The following is a 17,921-nucleotide window of genomic DNA, read 5'->3' as shown; positions in this document are numbered from 1 at the left end:
TATCATCTGCCTCCATTCAGTCACCTAGTACGCAAGAATCTAAGCTTTGGAGATACTTTGTTCTTACCAGCACTGTCACTCCCGTGCCCATCCTCTGCTAGCATTGTGTTGTGCCCTTACGCGCAATAGCTTAGGATGGGCTTTTTTTATCTTGTATTTTTTTTTTTTTTTGACCCACCATAAACTTTTGATACCCTAAAGTACGTACCAGGAATTTTCTCAGCTTAACTTCCTGATTCGGTTTGAGCCTCCTTTAAGTTCCTTTTTGTACTTTCTACTTGATGTTTGACAACACTGCACGTGAAAAATGCATTCCTCGCTAAGCATCTGAGTGCCACTGAGGTCATTTAAAGGATTTGCATCCTATCCTACTCAGGATTACGACAAGCTGACAAATCCTAGTGTAAATAGGCATTCCAAATACGATTCTTTCAGACACTGTAAGGCAGAGAAGACCAGGACTACTTTTGAGTCTTCAAAGGTGGATGCACCATTGTTTTATACATTGGTGCAATATTTTCTGTTTCATTCTGATGAAAACCCTAAACGCTTGCAGAGTTTGAAGATGGTCTTCTTGAAGATGTAAGTCTTCCACAGCCTTAGTCTTGGGAAGGAGCAATAATGCTGGAACAGGTAACTAGCGAAGGGAGGGGAAATTCAGCATATGAAAATGTAAAGGGATGCACATAAATACTGATCTATCCTAATTAAAGTCAGTTATGGGCTTTGCAGTAACTACTGGGCATTTTGTATTATTGCAGCTAGCTCTGCAAGAACAGACTCAGTGGTCAGCAGCAATCCAAACAATAAACACCATGCTAGATCCAGGGAGTACCACATGTGAACAGTGTGGATGTTTTCAGTCCCCTTACCCTTCATCTTTAAAGGATGTACATGGAAGTACAAGGAATGGCAAGGTTGGCCACAAGGTATGGAACTGCTGCCAAAGAATCATATCTTGGGCTTTTTAAGGAAAAACGAAAACAAGATACAGGTCTCTTAATTAATGGGTGACTTACAAATACTGATTTACTGCTGCTTTGAATGTGGTATCAGGGATATTAAAGGAAACCATTAGGAGGGTAGGTTCAAAGAAAGAAGGCAGTTTTTTACAGAGCAAGTAGTTAAGCTGAAAACCACCTTGCCTCAGGATCTTACTTACCAGAACTTGAACATCAAGTTCATTAACTTACAAATTACTAGAAGAAAAAGGCCATTATAGGCTAATAGAGAAATATTCCTGCATCTCAGGAAGTCCAAATTCTGATTCCATATACTTTTTGTAGGACCTTGCATTAGAATCTTGTATGGTTAATCATGGCTTTCTGACAGGTAAGACTAGACCACATAAACTCCATGGCAGGGCAAAGGCCTAACTTTGCTTTTGATTCATCTTTACTGAATGCTGGAACTATTTGGAATTCCACATAGCTCTCTAATGTGAAAATTCTTTAGTGTAATACACAGAATCTTCTATACCAGCAAACTCTTCTTTACCCACAATGCATTCTGAACTGTTCTGATCTCAGGTCAGCGTGACAACAATATCCTCATAAGAATAACTCACCATAATATCAAACTATGAACTAATGTCTCCAGGAGCAGTGTACCAAAGTAATAAATATGAACATTTTAAATATGAACAATAAGAAAAGATGCATCAATAGGTTTAAAATTTTTTATTGTGCTGCCAAGAGCCAAATTACAAGAAACCGCCTTACAGTTAAAAAAGTAAACAAGCAATCTGCTGAACCGCAGTGCACTCCAAGTGCCACATATGCATCTATTTTTCAGAAAATTATATCTGCATTTCTCTTACAAGAGCACAACAGGAACCAAAGTAAAAGAGTGTAATGGATACAGCACATAGGATAAATCATATCTTTAAAATAATAATAATAAAATAATAATAATAAAAACATTTTACACCATGTCCTATATCCTGCTAATATTTTCAGAATATGGCCTTGATTGTAAAACAAAAGCAAGCATTTACAATTTCTGGATAAAGACTGCTTACTCTTATGCAAGGAATGGATGTTTTGTCTTGACAAAATCTCTGTAGTTACTGGACAGAAACATCTCTGTTTCATTATCAGATTGAGTACAAATCACTGGGGAGACTACATTTTTTCTTATTGGTGGTTGGAAACTGAAGTTACATAAGCAGAAAAAATGTTGACCCTTAATGATACACCTATTTTTTTCTTTGATGCAAACAGCTAGAACACCTTTTTGATATTCTAAAACAAAAAAATTGTTAATCTTCAGATTAATAAATTAGGTCATTATAATAATAAATTAGTTTTTTTTTTTTCAGTTTTAAAGTTCAGCAATCTCTGACCAAGTATTTACAACAATACTTGAGAGTTCCTTTACAAAAAATACATTTTCTTTTCACATTAAGCATACTGGGTATCTGTGTCTCTTACGACAAGCATTTGTAAAAGAAAAAAGGCAATGCACAAATGGGTAATTAGTATAAAAGTGCCAAGACCTGTTTGGAAAGTTAACATTGTATTATACAGTCAGAGTTATAAATGAGGCAAGCTACAACAAACTTCCAGCTTAATGCGGACAATATTCCAGTAGTTGTTTCAAACAATTGTTTGAAAAAAAAAAAAAAGAAAGAAAGAAAAACCCAACCAAAATCCAGGAGCTGATCGTGTTATTTTATGGAGTTGATTAGTGCTGCATGTATATTGTCATCAGTGTCTCTAGCCAATGCATTCATTAAAAAGCCTTTTTAAGGCTAAGCAGGAAAAGAAAAATAAGAAACACCCTGAAATGTAGCAAGTAGCAAGAGCAACGCTTACTGCTATAACCGTGCACGAACGGAACACACGCCAACACAAGAGTGCACACACACACACACACACACACACACACAAACACTTTCAAATCAAATCAAATCAAATCAAATCAAATCAAATCAAATCAAACTGTAGGTAGAATGAGATGCTCTTTTCTTGTCTTTCCTAAACTCACAAGCAATTAAGCATTGATATGGAATGCCTGTTATCTGTTTCTGCTCTGGGTAAAATCTCTCAGATAAAAATACATTCAACAAGAAAAAAAATAGAAAAAATATATACTGTATACATAGTATATTATATATACAGTATATATATGTATAGTGTATATACACATGCACGTATATATACATATGTATATCTACATGCATTTGTATATACTATATATACACAAACATACAAATACTTTTTGTTGTTTTTAGCATAATTATATTTACATAAATATTCCTATAATGCTAAAGTTTAAAGAAGCATGATCTCCTTTTTTTTCTGAGCTTCAAAAAAGGTGCTTGAGTAATATACAATTAAAATTAAGCAGCTTCCTAGCATGGAAGTAGTTTCTAAATCTGCATACCAGTAAATAAGAACATCAACAGGAAAAAAACAACAACCTTTAAACAGTCTCTTTTTTACTCTCTTGTATGCAAGAGCTTTGTCCAACAAAAATATTTTTCCTTCTCCTGTATGAACAACCAGAGATTGATATAAAATAACAAAACAAAACCACAACAGACAAAACAAACAAACAAAAGCCCCTGGAACTGCATGGTGTTCTTGACTTTTCCTTCCTTCCTTCTTTCCTTCCTTCCTTACTCCTTCCCTTCAATACTGCTGTCAAAAGATCCAGTGCTCATATCAGGAATTACTTAGGCCTCAGTCATTTGCTAACTCTGCTGAAGTCTGGCTAATCTAGCCAATCAGCTTTGAAGAAAACAAAAATAAAAACAAAAAGCAGCACAAGGTATAATTTTATACATCCTTAATAAACCCACCCTTTATTTTCTGCTATAATCTTTTCCTTGCTATTTCATTAACTACTGCAGCTTCTCATCATATAGAAAAATATTTGCAGCTACACCACACCTGTGATGTGACAAATTCTGTTCTAGGAGTATATTACTGTAGCAACAGCTGGAAAAAAATAATCAGACCTTTTCGTATTTTTTTTCACCTGGGGTTAGGCTTTTGCTGCAACAGATGTAATTTCAGAGCAACAAGGAAAACCACTATCCTGCTGCTCGGCAGGATATTTTCTTCTCCAGCCAAGCATGACCAGCTTTTCTTCTCTGAAGCTTCCTTTTACCTCACTGCCTACCCCTAGCCCCTGATTCCCCCTCCCAAAAAACCTCTATAGCTATGTTACAAGCAAATACATCTTAACAAGTTTTAAAACTTTGGTTCTAAGAAAACACTTGGTCAGTTATCTCAAGGAAAAGTGGGAATGCTTTTTCTGGCACATTGCAGGAGTCAGAGCTCATCCCAGAAAGGTCTTAGAGCTGTACATGTAGTCACAAATCCAATACAATCCACTAAGCAAGTGCACAATTCTAGTTTTATTTTAATAGCAGACTGTCTCTCTTTCTCTATCTCTCTCTCTCTCTCTTAAATCCTTGGTAAGGGTGCAATTCTTCAAACTGTTTGATAGAAATTATCTGCCTGTAGGTTGTTCTGTTTCTGCATGCTGTAAAATCCACTGTATCTTGAATCTGGGTCTGCAATTCTTAGCATCCTCTGAGAACTGTCCACCTGGACCATGGTACCTTTCTTGCAGTCCACATATACCAGTTGATTGTTTAGGCAAGAAGGCTGTTAAAACAGAAAGGAAATATTAAGTAAATCATACAATTTTTGTATTCCACACATAATTCAAAAAGTCCTTTTGGTTCAAGTCCATAAGCACAAAACAAAATCAAACTGGCAATGAAAGAGTTTGGACTTTTGCTAAAGTTGGCTTAGGCCAGACATAGTAACAGACCAACAGTCTCTTCAGAGTCACCATTTTTCATCTTCTGAAAGGAGCTCTGGTATTCTTATATCCCAGCTGGGCTGGTTTAACTGTTTTCTGGTAATTTAGCACCACACAAAGGCTTAACCTGGTTGCCCCAGATGTGCAGCAGCTTTTTCCCCAGCCTCTTTTAACAGCCTCTTTATTGCTTAACATTTTCCACAATGTTTTGTTCCTGGTTTCCTGAAAACAGGAAAGCGTGGAAATAGACATGGCACCTTTGTTGGAGCTTTGTAGCAGGACACTGGAATCCACTGCTTTTTCTGGTTGATGAACAGGAGGACGATGATCAGTAACAGCACTATCGTGATTGGGATTGTCACCAAGGCAACAGAGCTGACGGATGCATCTTCACTGGGGTGTGGCCCAGTGCCACTCCGGTATTCTCCCTGGAGATGGTTCATGTCTGCAGGGCAAATGGGAGCATTTGTTAGTAATTATAAAGGGGCCTTGGCTGTAGGGAAGAATGTAATTATAAGTCTCAGTCATACATCTTGTCATTCATATGAATTTGGACTTTCTCTCTTGCAATGTCACCTTATTTACATAAATTAGAACAACCGAAAGCTAGGATCTTGTAGAGGGACTGTATTAGCCAGGAAAAGGCCAACAAAAAGAGAGGAGATAGAAGGAAATCTAAAGCACAGTAACGACCAGGTCTGACAATAACCTCTTAACTCACTTGCATTTGCATGATCTTACCTGATCACAACCAAATTCCCACTTGTAAAAAAAATCAGACCGTGCTTCCAGGCTGAGAAGAACTTGGAAATCTTAGTATGAAAGTAATGATTTTTTTTTTACTTTTAAAAACTGGTAGGACAAGTACGATGTGTTCACTCTCTCATCTGTTGAGAGTGTATTTTAATACCTGCAGTACTCAGCCTGTGAAAGCAGACTGCTGGCAGTCTACGAGACTGTAGCAAGTTTTGTGTGTAATTGCAAAGAATGGTAACTTTCAATGACACATACAAAATTCTCACACAGTTTGTAGTGTGTGTTTATAATCCCCAGGCAGGATAGTTGCAAGCCAGCTACTAATGCCTGAGAAGTGAAAATGCTGTAATTATAAAAGCATAAGCTTAGAACTTTGTAAAGCAGTTACATTTCATGCATCCTTTCTACCAACAATAGTGTGCTATGAGATCATTCTCAGATTTTAAAAAATCCATAATTTAGGTTGTGCTTCAATTAGAAAAGGTTAACAAAGACTGTGGCACAGAGTGTTTCCTCTATGCTAGAATAATATTACAGTGCAGTTTTAAATAGAAAATGCTTAGATAACTTTATTAGCTGTGTGTCACTATACCTGAGGTGGCATTTTGTCTAAGGTCTGACATTTGGCTGTGATATATGTTGAGCTGTGGTACAAGTTTTTCTTTGTTTATCTATTCATGAGACTGTCAAATGGATCAAATGAAGATCTGTCAACTCCAATGGCCTGCTTTCTAGTTCTTGAATCAGAAAAGACACTGCAGAATCACTTTGGATTCATCATTTTGTTGTATTCTTAATTTTATAGAACTCCATCATACCAACGCAGATGTTTCTTCTATGCAGAACATGGAGTGATAACGAGACCAAAATGTATAAATATAATTTAGTCAACTGACTCATCTTTACTCAAAGCAAAATGCATGTAAGAATTATGCACTGAAGAATATTCTCAGATAACCACCTTTTTGAAGCATTATACAGATGCTACCTGAATAGGAAAAGTAGATGCATTATAACATGGGGAATAAACACAGTCCTAAATATCCCGGTTTATGTCAGATCTGACCTCTGTGAATGTGGATTATATCATTTTCACTCGGTGTTGGCCAGTTTGGTACTTCTAGTTCAACATCTCCTCGATGATTTGTCTTCTCAATGGGGATGTTAGTGGGTTCAGGTACATACATCTCTGTGAAATGAGATAAATGTGTTTCACAAGTTACAGGCTGCTTAACTTCTCAGTGCTGCTCTGAGTTCAGGAAATACACTTGTCCATCTGCAGTGCTTTGTCCTTTAAATTCTTTTATAGGTTTCAGAATTTTCACCATTAGCCTGGGATTTTGTTTGGAAACTTATTTCATATTGTATATGGGATACATGTCTGTTGCCATTACCATGATCATAATGTGAATGGGATGAAGGACTGGTGTGAATAAACTTGCTTTTGAAAATACCATCTCAGAATACACGCTTTACTACAGGCTTGCTCCTCTGTGATACTTAACAAAAAAAAAAAAAACAAAAAATGAAGGGAAGGCTACATCTTCCCAGCTGACAGTCCCTACTGGTTTCTTTGCTTTGCTTTTTTTTGTAATCCTCAAAGCAGGAGAATTGCAAGAGGGGGTACTGCTGATTCTCCCCAATGGTCCTATCAGAAGTAGTTACCAGCTGACTGAATAAGGTGAGCAAACTTCTGCAGAAGTGTATCAAGACTCACATTAAAAACCAGTTGCAATTCTTATGCCCCTTTGCCCATAGCTAAGAAAATGTCACATTGCTTTTAAGCCAAATTAAAGTGAGAAATAAAGCAATGTGATATTTGAAAAGTAACCAAGAGACTCAGAAAAGACAGAAATGTTAATCACTGTGACATAATCTGCGAGATGTAAGGATATTAATTTTCCCATTTCATTAACATATTTCCATAGCCTTGTGAAAGGACAAAATAGGGGCAAGCAAGTAATTTTTCAGTTCACAGTTCTCAGAATAAGTGAAATTCAAACTATGTTTTTGCACAATGTGCCTATCTGTTATGAATATTAATTTTCCTGAAGTCTAAAAGTCTGTTGCCTTTGTGATACTATTCAAACGTGGACTGACATTCAAAACCCAATTAAAAAAACTTATTATCGACCCAAGGAAACCAGCATCACAATAAACTGGGTTGTCACATCACATTACCTGGACACATGGGACAGCAGCTTCCCTCCACATTGATGGGTTCAGCACAAGGCAGAGGTGGGCAGCTGACAGTGGAGCAGAGAGTCTGACCCTGCAGGCAGTAGCAGTGTGTGCAGCTGTCAATGTCCCAGCGTTCCTCATCTGCGTACGTTTCTCCACTGAAGTGGCAGACCACTTTCTTTGGAACTGTATCTTCTACGGAAGGAAAACAGTGCTGTGATCATGCAGGAACAGCCAATTACACACAAATCTGATTTCTTTCCTAAACACAAAAGTGAAACAATTGCCACAAAGAAATCCCAGCTGTGATTAAAATCTTCCAGAAAATCTTTGTGAAAAAAAAAGTAATTTCTGCTTCTTTATCAAGCACATAATTAGCTTGGGCTGCTTCTCCTCATTTTCTTAATGCAAGAGGCTAGAGGATGGATGATTGTGACATGAAAAGATGATAGCAAAAGTGCTGTGAAAATTAAGAAAAATTCATTCTCTTTGACTGTTTGAGACTGCCAACTACTTGTCTTCCTCCTTGTTTCTTAGTAAATCTTATTAAGCTAAAAAACCCCAAACCCCTAACTGCTAAATTTCTAACTAGCAAAGCTCAAGAATGATGACTTCTGTCTAGAACACTTAAAAAAGCAAATTAGGCAGGATGCCAAAAAGGATGAAGCAACTCTCAGGTGAAATAAATAGAAGTGCTTAGACTGCAACAATAAAACAGATTTGAAGGAGATCTGATAATTCCCTGCAACTGCATCAATGGGAAACCCCAGGAAAAGAGCAATAACTAAACTCAGTATATTTTTTCATGGTTAATATTATATAAATTGGAAATCAGTGTGATCTTTCTGCCTAGGCATTCAATACACCACTTTTTAATGTTGCATCCCATGCAAGCCTTTTAGGTGGTCTGCAGTAAACCTATTTCACTGAGAAGGCAGTAATAAATAGCTTAGCCTAGGATGTTTTTTGCTGCTGGAGCACTTTAAGGATAATCAAAATAAAACCACACAGCAGAAACTCCAAAAGTCAAGCAGCACCTCATTTTCATCTTAGTTTCCTGCTACCTTTGTTTCTTAGAGGCAAAAATTATTGTTATGAAACCTGCTGATGACATGAGCTTGCACATTAAACATATGAATGAGATAAGAGAATGCAATCACAAATTTCTTAAATTTTCAGATAAATGCTGGTTTAACATTCACACAGATTACATCTTTAAGTATGCCAGTTAGACATATTTACCCTTTGTCAGCCTTATTATATATTTTGGCCATCAGTAAAGGTTTTAATTAGTGATAACATAATAGAGTGACATAATCTGGAATAGCAAGGCTTGAAGTCAGCAGACCAGTCCAACAGATCTGGAGAGAGTAAATTCAAATACAAAAGAAGACCAGCAAGATGTACTATTGTGAAAACATTAATGGAATTACCTGAAAAGCAAAAATGGTTCCAGAGGTCCTTGGTATATCTCATGGCTTTCATGGCTTTAAGAGGTCCCAGCCTCTCAAAGCAGATTTTGTAAGTGCATGTGGTGTGGGCATGGGGAAGGAAGAGTGGGAGGAAAAGGTGGCTGCAAGCTGCAGAAAGGACATTAGGTTCTTTGCTAGATGATGTGCATGCTGGCATATGGAGCCAGCAGAACCCTGTGTCAGTCAGGAAGGAGGTGTGTCTGGGGACAGGACGAGGCACACAGCCTGAGCACTCCTCTGCTGCTCGTTACCTATGCAGACCTAAAGCTGAGCACTCTTGGCCCATTCAGATTTGCTCCCAAAATGCTACCTTGCTTCACTTAGGACACCTTCTTCAATTCAGCAACTGGTTTGTCTGGAAAAGTCCTTTAACTTGCTCAGGCTTTTCCAAATTCGTGAAGAACACATCACGATTTAATACAGTAAATATTTTTTAGAAGAATGAACAAAGGTAAAATCACAATTACAGCATTGTACCTTTGAACCTCAAGAGGAAATTTTTAAGTCCTAAGGAAGTACTATCCTGTGAGTGTCTCCTGTTCTGGTGTTCATCTCTATGCAAGTATAAACAAGGATGAAGATGAAGGCCACAACACCAAAGGTGCTCAAGGACAGTGGAAAAAAGACAGACTTGCAGTAAGAAATCCACATACAAAACCACAGTTCAGTGTCTAGCTCTATCTGCTTCTCTCGAATTTCTCCTAGCTGCACCAGAAAATCAGTCTCATCTGGTAAATGACTGGTAAACAAACAGTCATTGCTCTGTTTTCTGCAGAAGAGTAATCTTGCCTCTAATCAAATCGATATCCCTTTATGCTCTCTAAACTAGAAGGTTATCTTTCCAAATTAATCTTTATTTGCATGAGAAAGATGAATGTTGAACACACAGGATGAATTTGAAGATTCAAACAACAAAGCACCCAAGACTGTAAAATTTTGAATTTGAATCTACACAAACTGGATCCAGAAAGAAGCAGAACAAAATAATGCAGTGCTAAAATCCTGCATAATTTTTGAAATTCCAATAAATGAAGAAGGCCTGTTTCCACAGAGTTTGCCTGTGCCCAAGGAAGTGACGGAATCACCATCCCTAGAAGTTTAAAAGATGTGTAGACACAGCATTTGGGGACATGATCTAGTGGTGGATTTGGCAGTGCAGGGTTAACAGTTGGACTCGTTGATCTTAGAGGTCTTTTCTAACCTAAATGATTCTATGATTCTAAACATTTTATCAAGTATTACATGAAAATAGTAAGAAAGAATCTGTGCAAGGATGTGCTTCACAGTCCTCAAAAATGAAGACTAAACCAGTAAGAACCAGAAAGATGAAAATTAAGTGCATGACATTATTCCTCTTACATGCGAGCGTATATGCAGTTCATAGAAACCATAAAAGAAGTTAAGTTTCCATGAATTTCAGTTATTTAAACCACAAAACTTTCTGACTACATAGGACACCATGGATTAGTAAAATGTAGCCTCACTGAAAATCTTTATATCTGAGTGTTAATTAAAATCTGGCTTCTGTATTTTGTATTGCTGAGCAGTTGCTACCAAAAAAAAATCATTAAGCTTTCATATCTCATACATTTAAGTATTTGCAATATTATACAATTATATAGGATTCAAGTAAATTAATCAAAGCCATGTCTACATGCTGTGTGTGTATATTTGCAAGCCTGACATGCAAGATGTAGGCAGCAAAGTTTTAAAGGTTTCATTTTTGTAGCTCGTTGCACAAGTCCCTGTGGTGCATCCCCTCCTCACCCATAGAATTCTCCAGTACAGTACTAAAGTTCATGTTCGGAATCTGCTGGTTTGATTGCCCAACTTTTCACACAGCCTATATATTTTTTAATGTTAAAATGTTTTCTGGATTAAAATTACTGTATGGTTCAAAGTCACTGGAAGAAAAGCCTGCAGAAAGACAGCTGTCAAAGAAATTTTAAATTCTCCCCGTTTTGTACGCAAACCATGCGTACAAAGAAGAAATAGTAATGGGATAACATTGTACTTTCCCCTCAAAATGTCCTCGTCAGGAATCTAGGTAGGGTTCCAAAGGGAACTGAAGCTTGAATAGTTTGTAACTTTTCCAGGCACTCTTTCATAGAACTCCCTGTACATCATATAAAACTGTATCACCTGTTATTAACGCTACTCTATCTGTAATGATTTAAAGATTTCAAAAGTTGTATCAATGTCTGAACATACTTCACAATCTTTCTGATGAAGACCTGTTTTGTTTACAGATTGGCAAGTTGACTCACATGTTCAATTAAATATTTAAAGCCCATCAATTTTATTATACTCTTTTTTACTGTTCTTTTCTACTGCATCTCTTTTCTACTTTTGCAAATGAAGGTAAGTAAGCTTTGAATGCTTTCCAACAATGCTACAAAGACTTAAATTCAGTAAATACATTATACGATTTTTCTCTATCAGCAGCTTCCATTCTACAGCCTTTGTATTTACTGTGAACTCATAAAAAAGTCATCTGTACATAAATACTCCAACACAGAACAGAAAAGTGATCGGTAATCTCAAATTTTGCTACTTTAAACATGCCTGGCAATTTTCACTGCCTACAGCATCCACTATTTACTTCAGCTCCAAATTCAACACCAGTGCATGGCCCTAATTCTTTATGCATTTTCAGTACTTAAAAAAAAAAAAAAAATTCCCTATTTATATCTCAAAGATATTATCATTAATGAAATTCCACTTTTCCTGTATTTTAATTTAGATGCCTTATTAACAGTTCTCCATTCTGTGAAATTTCAGAATGCTTCAGCTCATCTTCTGCAGTTATAATTCATGTTTTCCTCACATTATCACATAAATCTTGACATAACACATGTGTTACCTGGCAGATCTTCTTTTTTGTAATGTCTTTATCTAATAAGGTATCTTACCAAGACTCCAGGAGGATGGCCTCTGGAGTTTGTAGGCAAATTACATGTATATCTCTATGTGTTTCTACCTAAAAAACCACAAATCATGATCTTCAAAGCTCCCTATGCAGATCTGACTCTCCAATTCCACTGGTGGCATAGACTGCATCTCACCAAACAGGGAAAGCATTTCAGTTTGGAAGTAAAACTTCTGTCTCACTCCCAAGAAGGGAACAGCAAGTTAACAACTATTTTCTCACCAATACAGTAAGGACAACATTGTCCCTTTCTCAAAACAGGTCTCTCACAGGATACCGGTGGGCAAGACTCGGAGTAGCATCTAATCACACCATCCATGCAAATGCAGCTAGTGCAGACATTGGGCTTCCAGGACTCAGCTGTCAGAAAAATATCTCCTTCATCGTTTTTGCAATAACTGGGCATGCTGTCATTGCTTGATGGGGAGGGCTGAAGAGATCCATCTATAAATATAAACAGATTAGGTTATTTAACTTACAGTGGGTAACCTCTCTCACAGCTCCTTAACAGATGGTTCACTCTTGAAGAACACACTGGAACTGTTACACAATGCCTCATTATTTCAGAAGAACTAGAAGGACAGAGCCTCATGCCTCTTCAGTCCTTACATGGGATGAAGATCTCATGACAGGCTCTAGCATAATGCTTATTTAGACCTTTATTGAGTTTACTAAAAAAAAAAGGAAAAAAAAAAGAAAAAGAAAGAAAGAAAAAAAAAAAGCAAAAATAAAAGAAAAAAAAGCAACTTGGAAAAAGGACAGCAAAGTGAAAAACAATCACCATTAGAAGCAGCCCCTCCAAAAGTGACTCTGAATGCTCTGAATTGCATGGTATATAGGAATTCATCTCAAACAAGGGAGATTAAATTTTAAATCTAAAACCTAAATCCCAGCTTCTCCTCTGTCAGCCCAAGTCTTTGAATGATGCAAAGTGAAAAGCTATTATGCTGCTGTCACCTTCACTGGTGGACTTAGATGAGCTAATTATAAGCTGTTGAGAAACTAAAGGAACTTGATCATGCTTCAGCCTGATGCCAATGGTTTGCTTTAATTCTCATGCCTGTCCATGGGGGAGACATATTCCTGCAATGAAGCTGTACCTTAACAGACACTATGGGTCAATAAAAGGACTGTATGTGCAGAGAAAATAATACACAAAGGAGAAGAAAAGAAAGGATTCGTAAGAGCACTGAGATCGGGTTCTCAATCTAACTGCATTAAGCTATGAGACTAAGCTTATTATACAGCCAGTGAGGAAAGATCAGCTCTTCCAAAACCGTATTTTGAAGTAAGCAAATGTTCATTATTAATGATGAAAAAAATGTAGTCAGGAGAACTGGCTACCTTGTTTACTGAAAATACTGTGTCAGAAAAAAAGCCCCACACCCAAACAAATACCCTGTCACAAAACCTAATGGAAAAACCTAACTTCTGTTTTTTCCTAAAGTAAAACTTTTAATTTTGGTTTTAATAAAGACTTATTTTCTTACTGACTTTACATGCAATTCACAGGTTTGTACTAAATTTCCACTGCAATAAACTCCCCCCTTTACTAAGTAAAATAGGAATTTATATTCATTTATAATTGAGTATCTTTCCTTGGGGGAAAGCAAATCCTGTTATCTTCTTGACACTGCTTTGATATCACTCAGCTACTTTCAAATCACTCTCAGAATGATACCATGTGAAGGTAAAAGCAAACAGAAGTATTTTGAGACAAAATCCCAAACAGACAAGATAGTAACAAAAAGGTTCATAGAAACCAAAGGATGTAGAAAGAAAAAGAAACAAGCCTGTATGTACCTAAAACTTTGACTGCTTTCAACATTTCTCTAATCCTGCATGTCTCCATAAACAAGTACATATTTCATAAACCTTCCAAGGATTCTGGTTCTCACACAACCCCTACATTATTAGGTTGCCTTCAAAGATTTTCAAAGTTCAGGGCCACAACTCGTCTTTGCACATAAGATCTCTCTTGCACACAGTCGAGTTCTGCATTTGAATTAGAGGACTGCAGGCTGTCATTCCCAACTGCTGAAGAACAAAGGCACCACAACAACCACCGGAGCACCCACTGAAGCATTCTCATACTGAAAGATCAGACATCCTCAGATCAAGGAAGGGCTCTGATGAAAGCTGGATGTCAGCACATACCTGGGCACTGTGGACAGCAGGAGTCCTGTGTGCGGGTGGGGTTTTGACAAAGAAGAGGCGGACAGACTTCAGTCTCACACAGGACACGTCCACTGTGGCATGTACATTGTGTGCAAGAATCAATGTTCCACGTCTCTCCTTCTACAAAGTATTCCCCACCAGGAGCATGACAGATTGATGGACTGGTGAGCTCTGGCTTTTGCACAATTATTTCATCTGGGAAAAACAGAATTGGAAGACAGGCAAAATAAACTGTGAATCTTATAACTAACAGCTGTACTAACTAACAACAAGATGAAGAATTTCTGTTATTATTGAAAATACATATATATATTATTCTTAATGAAGCTCTTTTGACTTTATGGCACCTGCATCTCATGAAAAATGGAAAATATATAAACGAAACAATTTGAGAATCAGTCTGAATAAAGACTAGTTAATATAAATCAGAGATAACTTCAAGCATTCTTGGCATTTCAGAAAAAATCAAACTAACTTGTGATTTTCTGAAAAATTCTAATGATCAGACAGTTTCTTAACTGCTAAATATAAACTGCAGCTACAGTTCCTGAAAGGATGGATAAGTAAGCTTCTCTTCTGGGATTTAGGAAGTCCAGGTACAAGTTAAGTTTCTCAACAGGTATGTGTCTATATCATCTGTATTGTTTGATGCTACATTAAAAAACCAACGAAACAAGCCCCCTCAAAACCCTAAAGAAACAAATTCCAACCCACCAGAAAAGAAAAAGCAAAACACAGAATCCCCCCAGCCCCCTAAAAACATGTAAGTATTTAACATCAGTGGAAGTACTTCATCACTGTTCCATTAAAAAAAAAAATCTGCCATCTTTGAAAAAAAACTGGATCCAAAGAGATGCCACAGTGTGTAGGCTCATTCTTCCAGTAATTGCATCTCACCAAATGAACCATACTTTCTTTTCAAACAATTAATTACATCACCTCTGCAGCCCTGGCTAAAAGATTCACCCCAGTGGTTTAGAAAACAAATTTGACCTCTTTCATGTTAAGGAAGGAACTGAACCTGCTTCCCTTGTTCAGCATGAGTGTCCTCCAGCCTCTGGGGTATTAAAAAAAATGCGGAAACTCTTCACCTCTTGGTGTTTGGTACCTTGAGTGTTTAAGCTATCTGGTACCTTGAGTATTTAAGCACTTAACCATCAAGAAAAGGTTATGCCACCCTCCTCAGCCTGCTTAAAATCCTTTGAAGCCTGTCCCACACTAGGGGCAATGTGGGCAATAATAGTTGCCTGCTTACCATGCTGGTTGTTTTGTACCTACAGAGAGTCCACCAGCTTTCTCCATGTACTATGCAAAGATACCAAGATGTCTCACACAGCATGTTTTATTCAGCTGCAGAAGCCATGAGTTTGAAAGCTACGAGCTATAAAGTGAAGCTTCAGGCTTATAAGTGATGTCCTTTGGCCTGAATTCAACCCATTTAACATTAGACAGCTAAGTTAGGTGCCTCTGTTAAGAACCAAACCGCCTCAGTTTTCCTATGCTATGAATGGAAGAGAACTAGACTTCCTGCTAACTATGCTACATGTTTAAACCACTTTCTGAATGTGCCTCTCTCCTACTTCATTATAATGATGCCTAATGTGAACATCATCCTAACCCAAATATCTCGGTTAAGGGGAGGAAAATTAAGTGTACAGCAGCTCCTCTAGTCATTTAGGCAGGGCAAGGCTCTCAAAGTGCTTATGGCTTCTCTTCATGTTCCTAGCACTGCTGTTCCGGTCTGGAGAACAGCATTTGTGCCCTTTGCTCAAGGACACTGACACATAGAAGAACCACCACTCATTTGTTTTCATTTCTGGAGAATGATCAGCAGAACTCAAGGAAGCTTACTCTGGCTGATCTTACTCTATTCACAAAGTACCTGTCCTTTTCTTTCAGGGAATTATTTTCTCTTTCACTGATTTGCTTATGCTATGCTTTTCCAGTTGCTTACACTTATGAAGCACATACGTGATTCAGCATTTACCTGAAATGAGATTGCAAGTCTGCTGCCTTGTCACTGTTAGATTTTTATTTCAGCTGGAACAATATATCTATCACGTTATGCAATGGCATCCTAACTCACCATGGAAAAGGCAATACTGATTTTTTTCTGGAAATTTACTGAACCATTTCCTTTGCATTTAGTTCTCTGCAAAGTCACAGGCCTGTTTTGCTACAGCTCGTTACTTCTCCTGATCAAAAAAGCATAACCAGATAGTATTGCTGTATATATTCCCTACTGCATCATTGACAATGATGTATCTCTGCAACTGAAGTGCTACAAATGTGCAACTACTCTATACCTGAACAAGCAACTGGTCAAACAAATACACACTTTCTGAATAGCATGGTTCTGCAGAACACTAACAATTAGTGGCTTTCTAAATCTGAAAGGAAACCTGGAGATTTCCACAAGCATTGTGATGATCCATATACACCTTTTAATATATAGAAATAGGGTTATAAGGAGCATTTAGCATTCAAAAATTCACGAGTATGCTGACAGTAGAATGAAGTCCGGGATGACTCTTGGGGACCTAACAACAGAATTGCTGGAATTGGAACAACCACCACACATTGTAAATGTTGAATCTTGTTTGTTTATCTAAGGCAAGACTGACATGTTATCCTGCCCCCATCCATATGACACATTCCATCCCCTACAATACTACACAAATCCTTGTGGAAAGGCCAAAAGAGAGACAGACCTTTTGGAATATTGCATCTTTTTGGGGACTTATGTTTTTCCAGTTACTACAAGGTGTGACCAGATTGGAGATCACCCTGTGTCTAAGCAATCTAAAGAGATAGGTTATCTTAGGTCACAAGGAGGATGTAGCACTCTTCTCTGTCACTTTCAGAAAGAGGATCTGGCTGCTTATTTTGCCCCTAGGATTTCCTGTTCTTTAGAAAGAATTTGAAACAGTTCATAATTGCTTATATCCTGCTAGTACTGTCTTACTGTTCTGCTATTTATAGATGTTTCATTGTTCTTACTCCTAACATGAGTTCCAATAAAGTCATAGACAATATCACTGTATTACAAATTAATCTACTTAGCACATGAAATACTGTAGGAATAATTCTGAAACAGAGGGCATTAATCTTACACTCCACCCATACTTTTTTGTAGATGTTTTTCATATTAACACTTGTTAAAATTATATTGGAATGCAACATGAACTGTACTTGGCCTTCCCACTGAAAGTATTGAAGTAATCTACTGCTGGTGGCATAGGAGCTTTCCCTCAGAACACAGAATCATAATGTTCGATTACTTAAGACATCTGTTTGTGTACATCTTTGAGGGGTTGTAAAACATACATCAGGAGATACATTTTAATAAAACTCCACTTTAAAATCAGAAAATGAAAATACAATGGCTTATTACAATACTTACTATTATAGGTAACAGACTAGAAACTTTTACTTACTTTTACTACTTTAAAGATTCCAATGTGTCAAAGATTAACATGTTAGGACCCACAACATGCATATGTTTTAAATATTTAAGTTCCCATTTTCCACAGCTGAGAACTTAATGACAGCAACTCACCACATTACATTTGGGCACAGAAACCTTCATCTATGCCTGCTACTGAAGTATGCATGAGATTATTTTC

The 17,921-nt window shown here is 37.3% G+C and overlaps 1 protein-coding gene across 3 annotated transcripts in view; it reads right to left on the bottom strand.

Moving 5' to 3' along the window:
* Positions 1–1,664: 1,664 nt before the first annotated feature.
* CRIM1 (cysteine rich transmembrane BMP regulator 1) overlaps positions 1,665–17,921 on the bottom strand; it is a 175,485-nt gene continuing 159,228 nt past the window's right edge. For all 3 annotated transcript variants that reach the window (XM_069009968.1, XM_069009969.1, XM_069009970.1), the window contains 6 exons: positions 14,275–14,490; positions 12,340–12,561; positions 7,717–7,911; positions 6,602–6,724; positions 5,037–5,224; positions 1,665–4,619 (listed from right to left, as the gene is read on the bottom strand). In XM_069009968.1, coding sequence (XP_068866069.1) covers positions 4,443–4,619; positions 5,037–5,224; positions 6,602–6,724; positions 7,717–7,911; positions 12,340–12,561; positions 14,275–14,490 — 1,121 coding nt within the window. In that variant the 3' untranslated portion in view covers positions 1,665–4,442. The remainder of the gene's footprint in view (positions 4,620–5,036; positions 5,225–6,601; positions 6,725–7,716; positions 7,912–12,339; positions 12,562–14,274; positions 14,491–17,921) is intronic.

Source organism: Aphelocoma coerulescens, chromosome 3 (assembly GCF_041296385.1).
Source record: "Aphelocoma coerulescens isolate FSJ_1873_10779 chromosome 3, UR_Acoe_1.0, whole genome shotgun sequence".
In the NCBI taxonomy this organism is placed as follows: Eukaryota; Metazoa; Chordata; class Aves; order Passeriformes; family Corvidae; genus Aphelocoma; species Aphelocoma coerulescens.
Note: the sequence above shows the minus strand (reverse complement) of the source record. Positions and strands in the feature narration are given on the sequence as shown.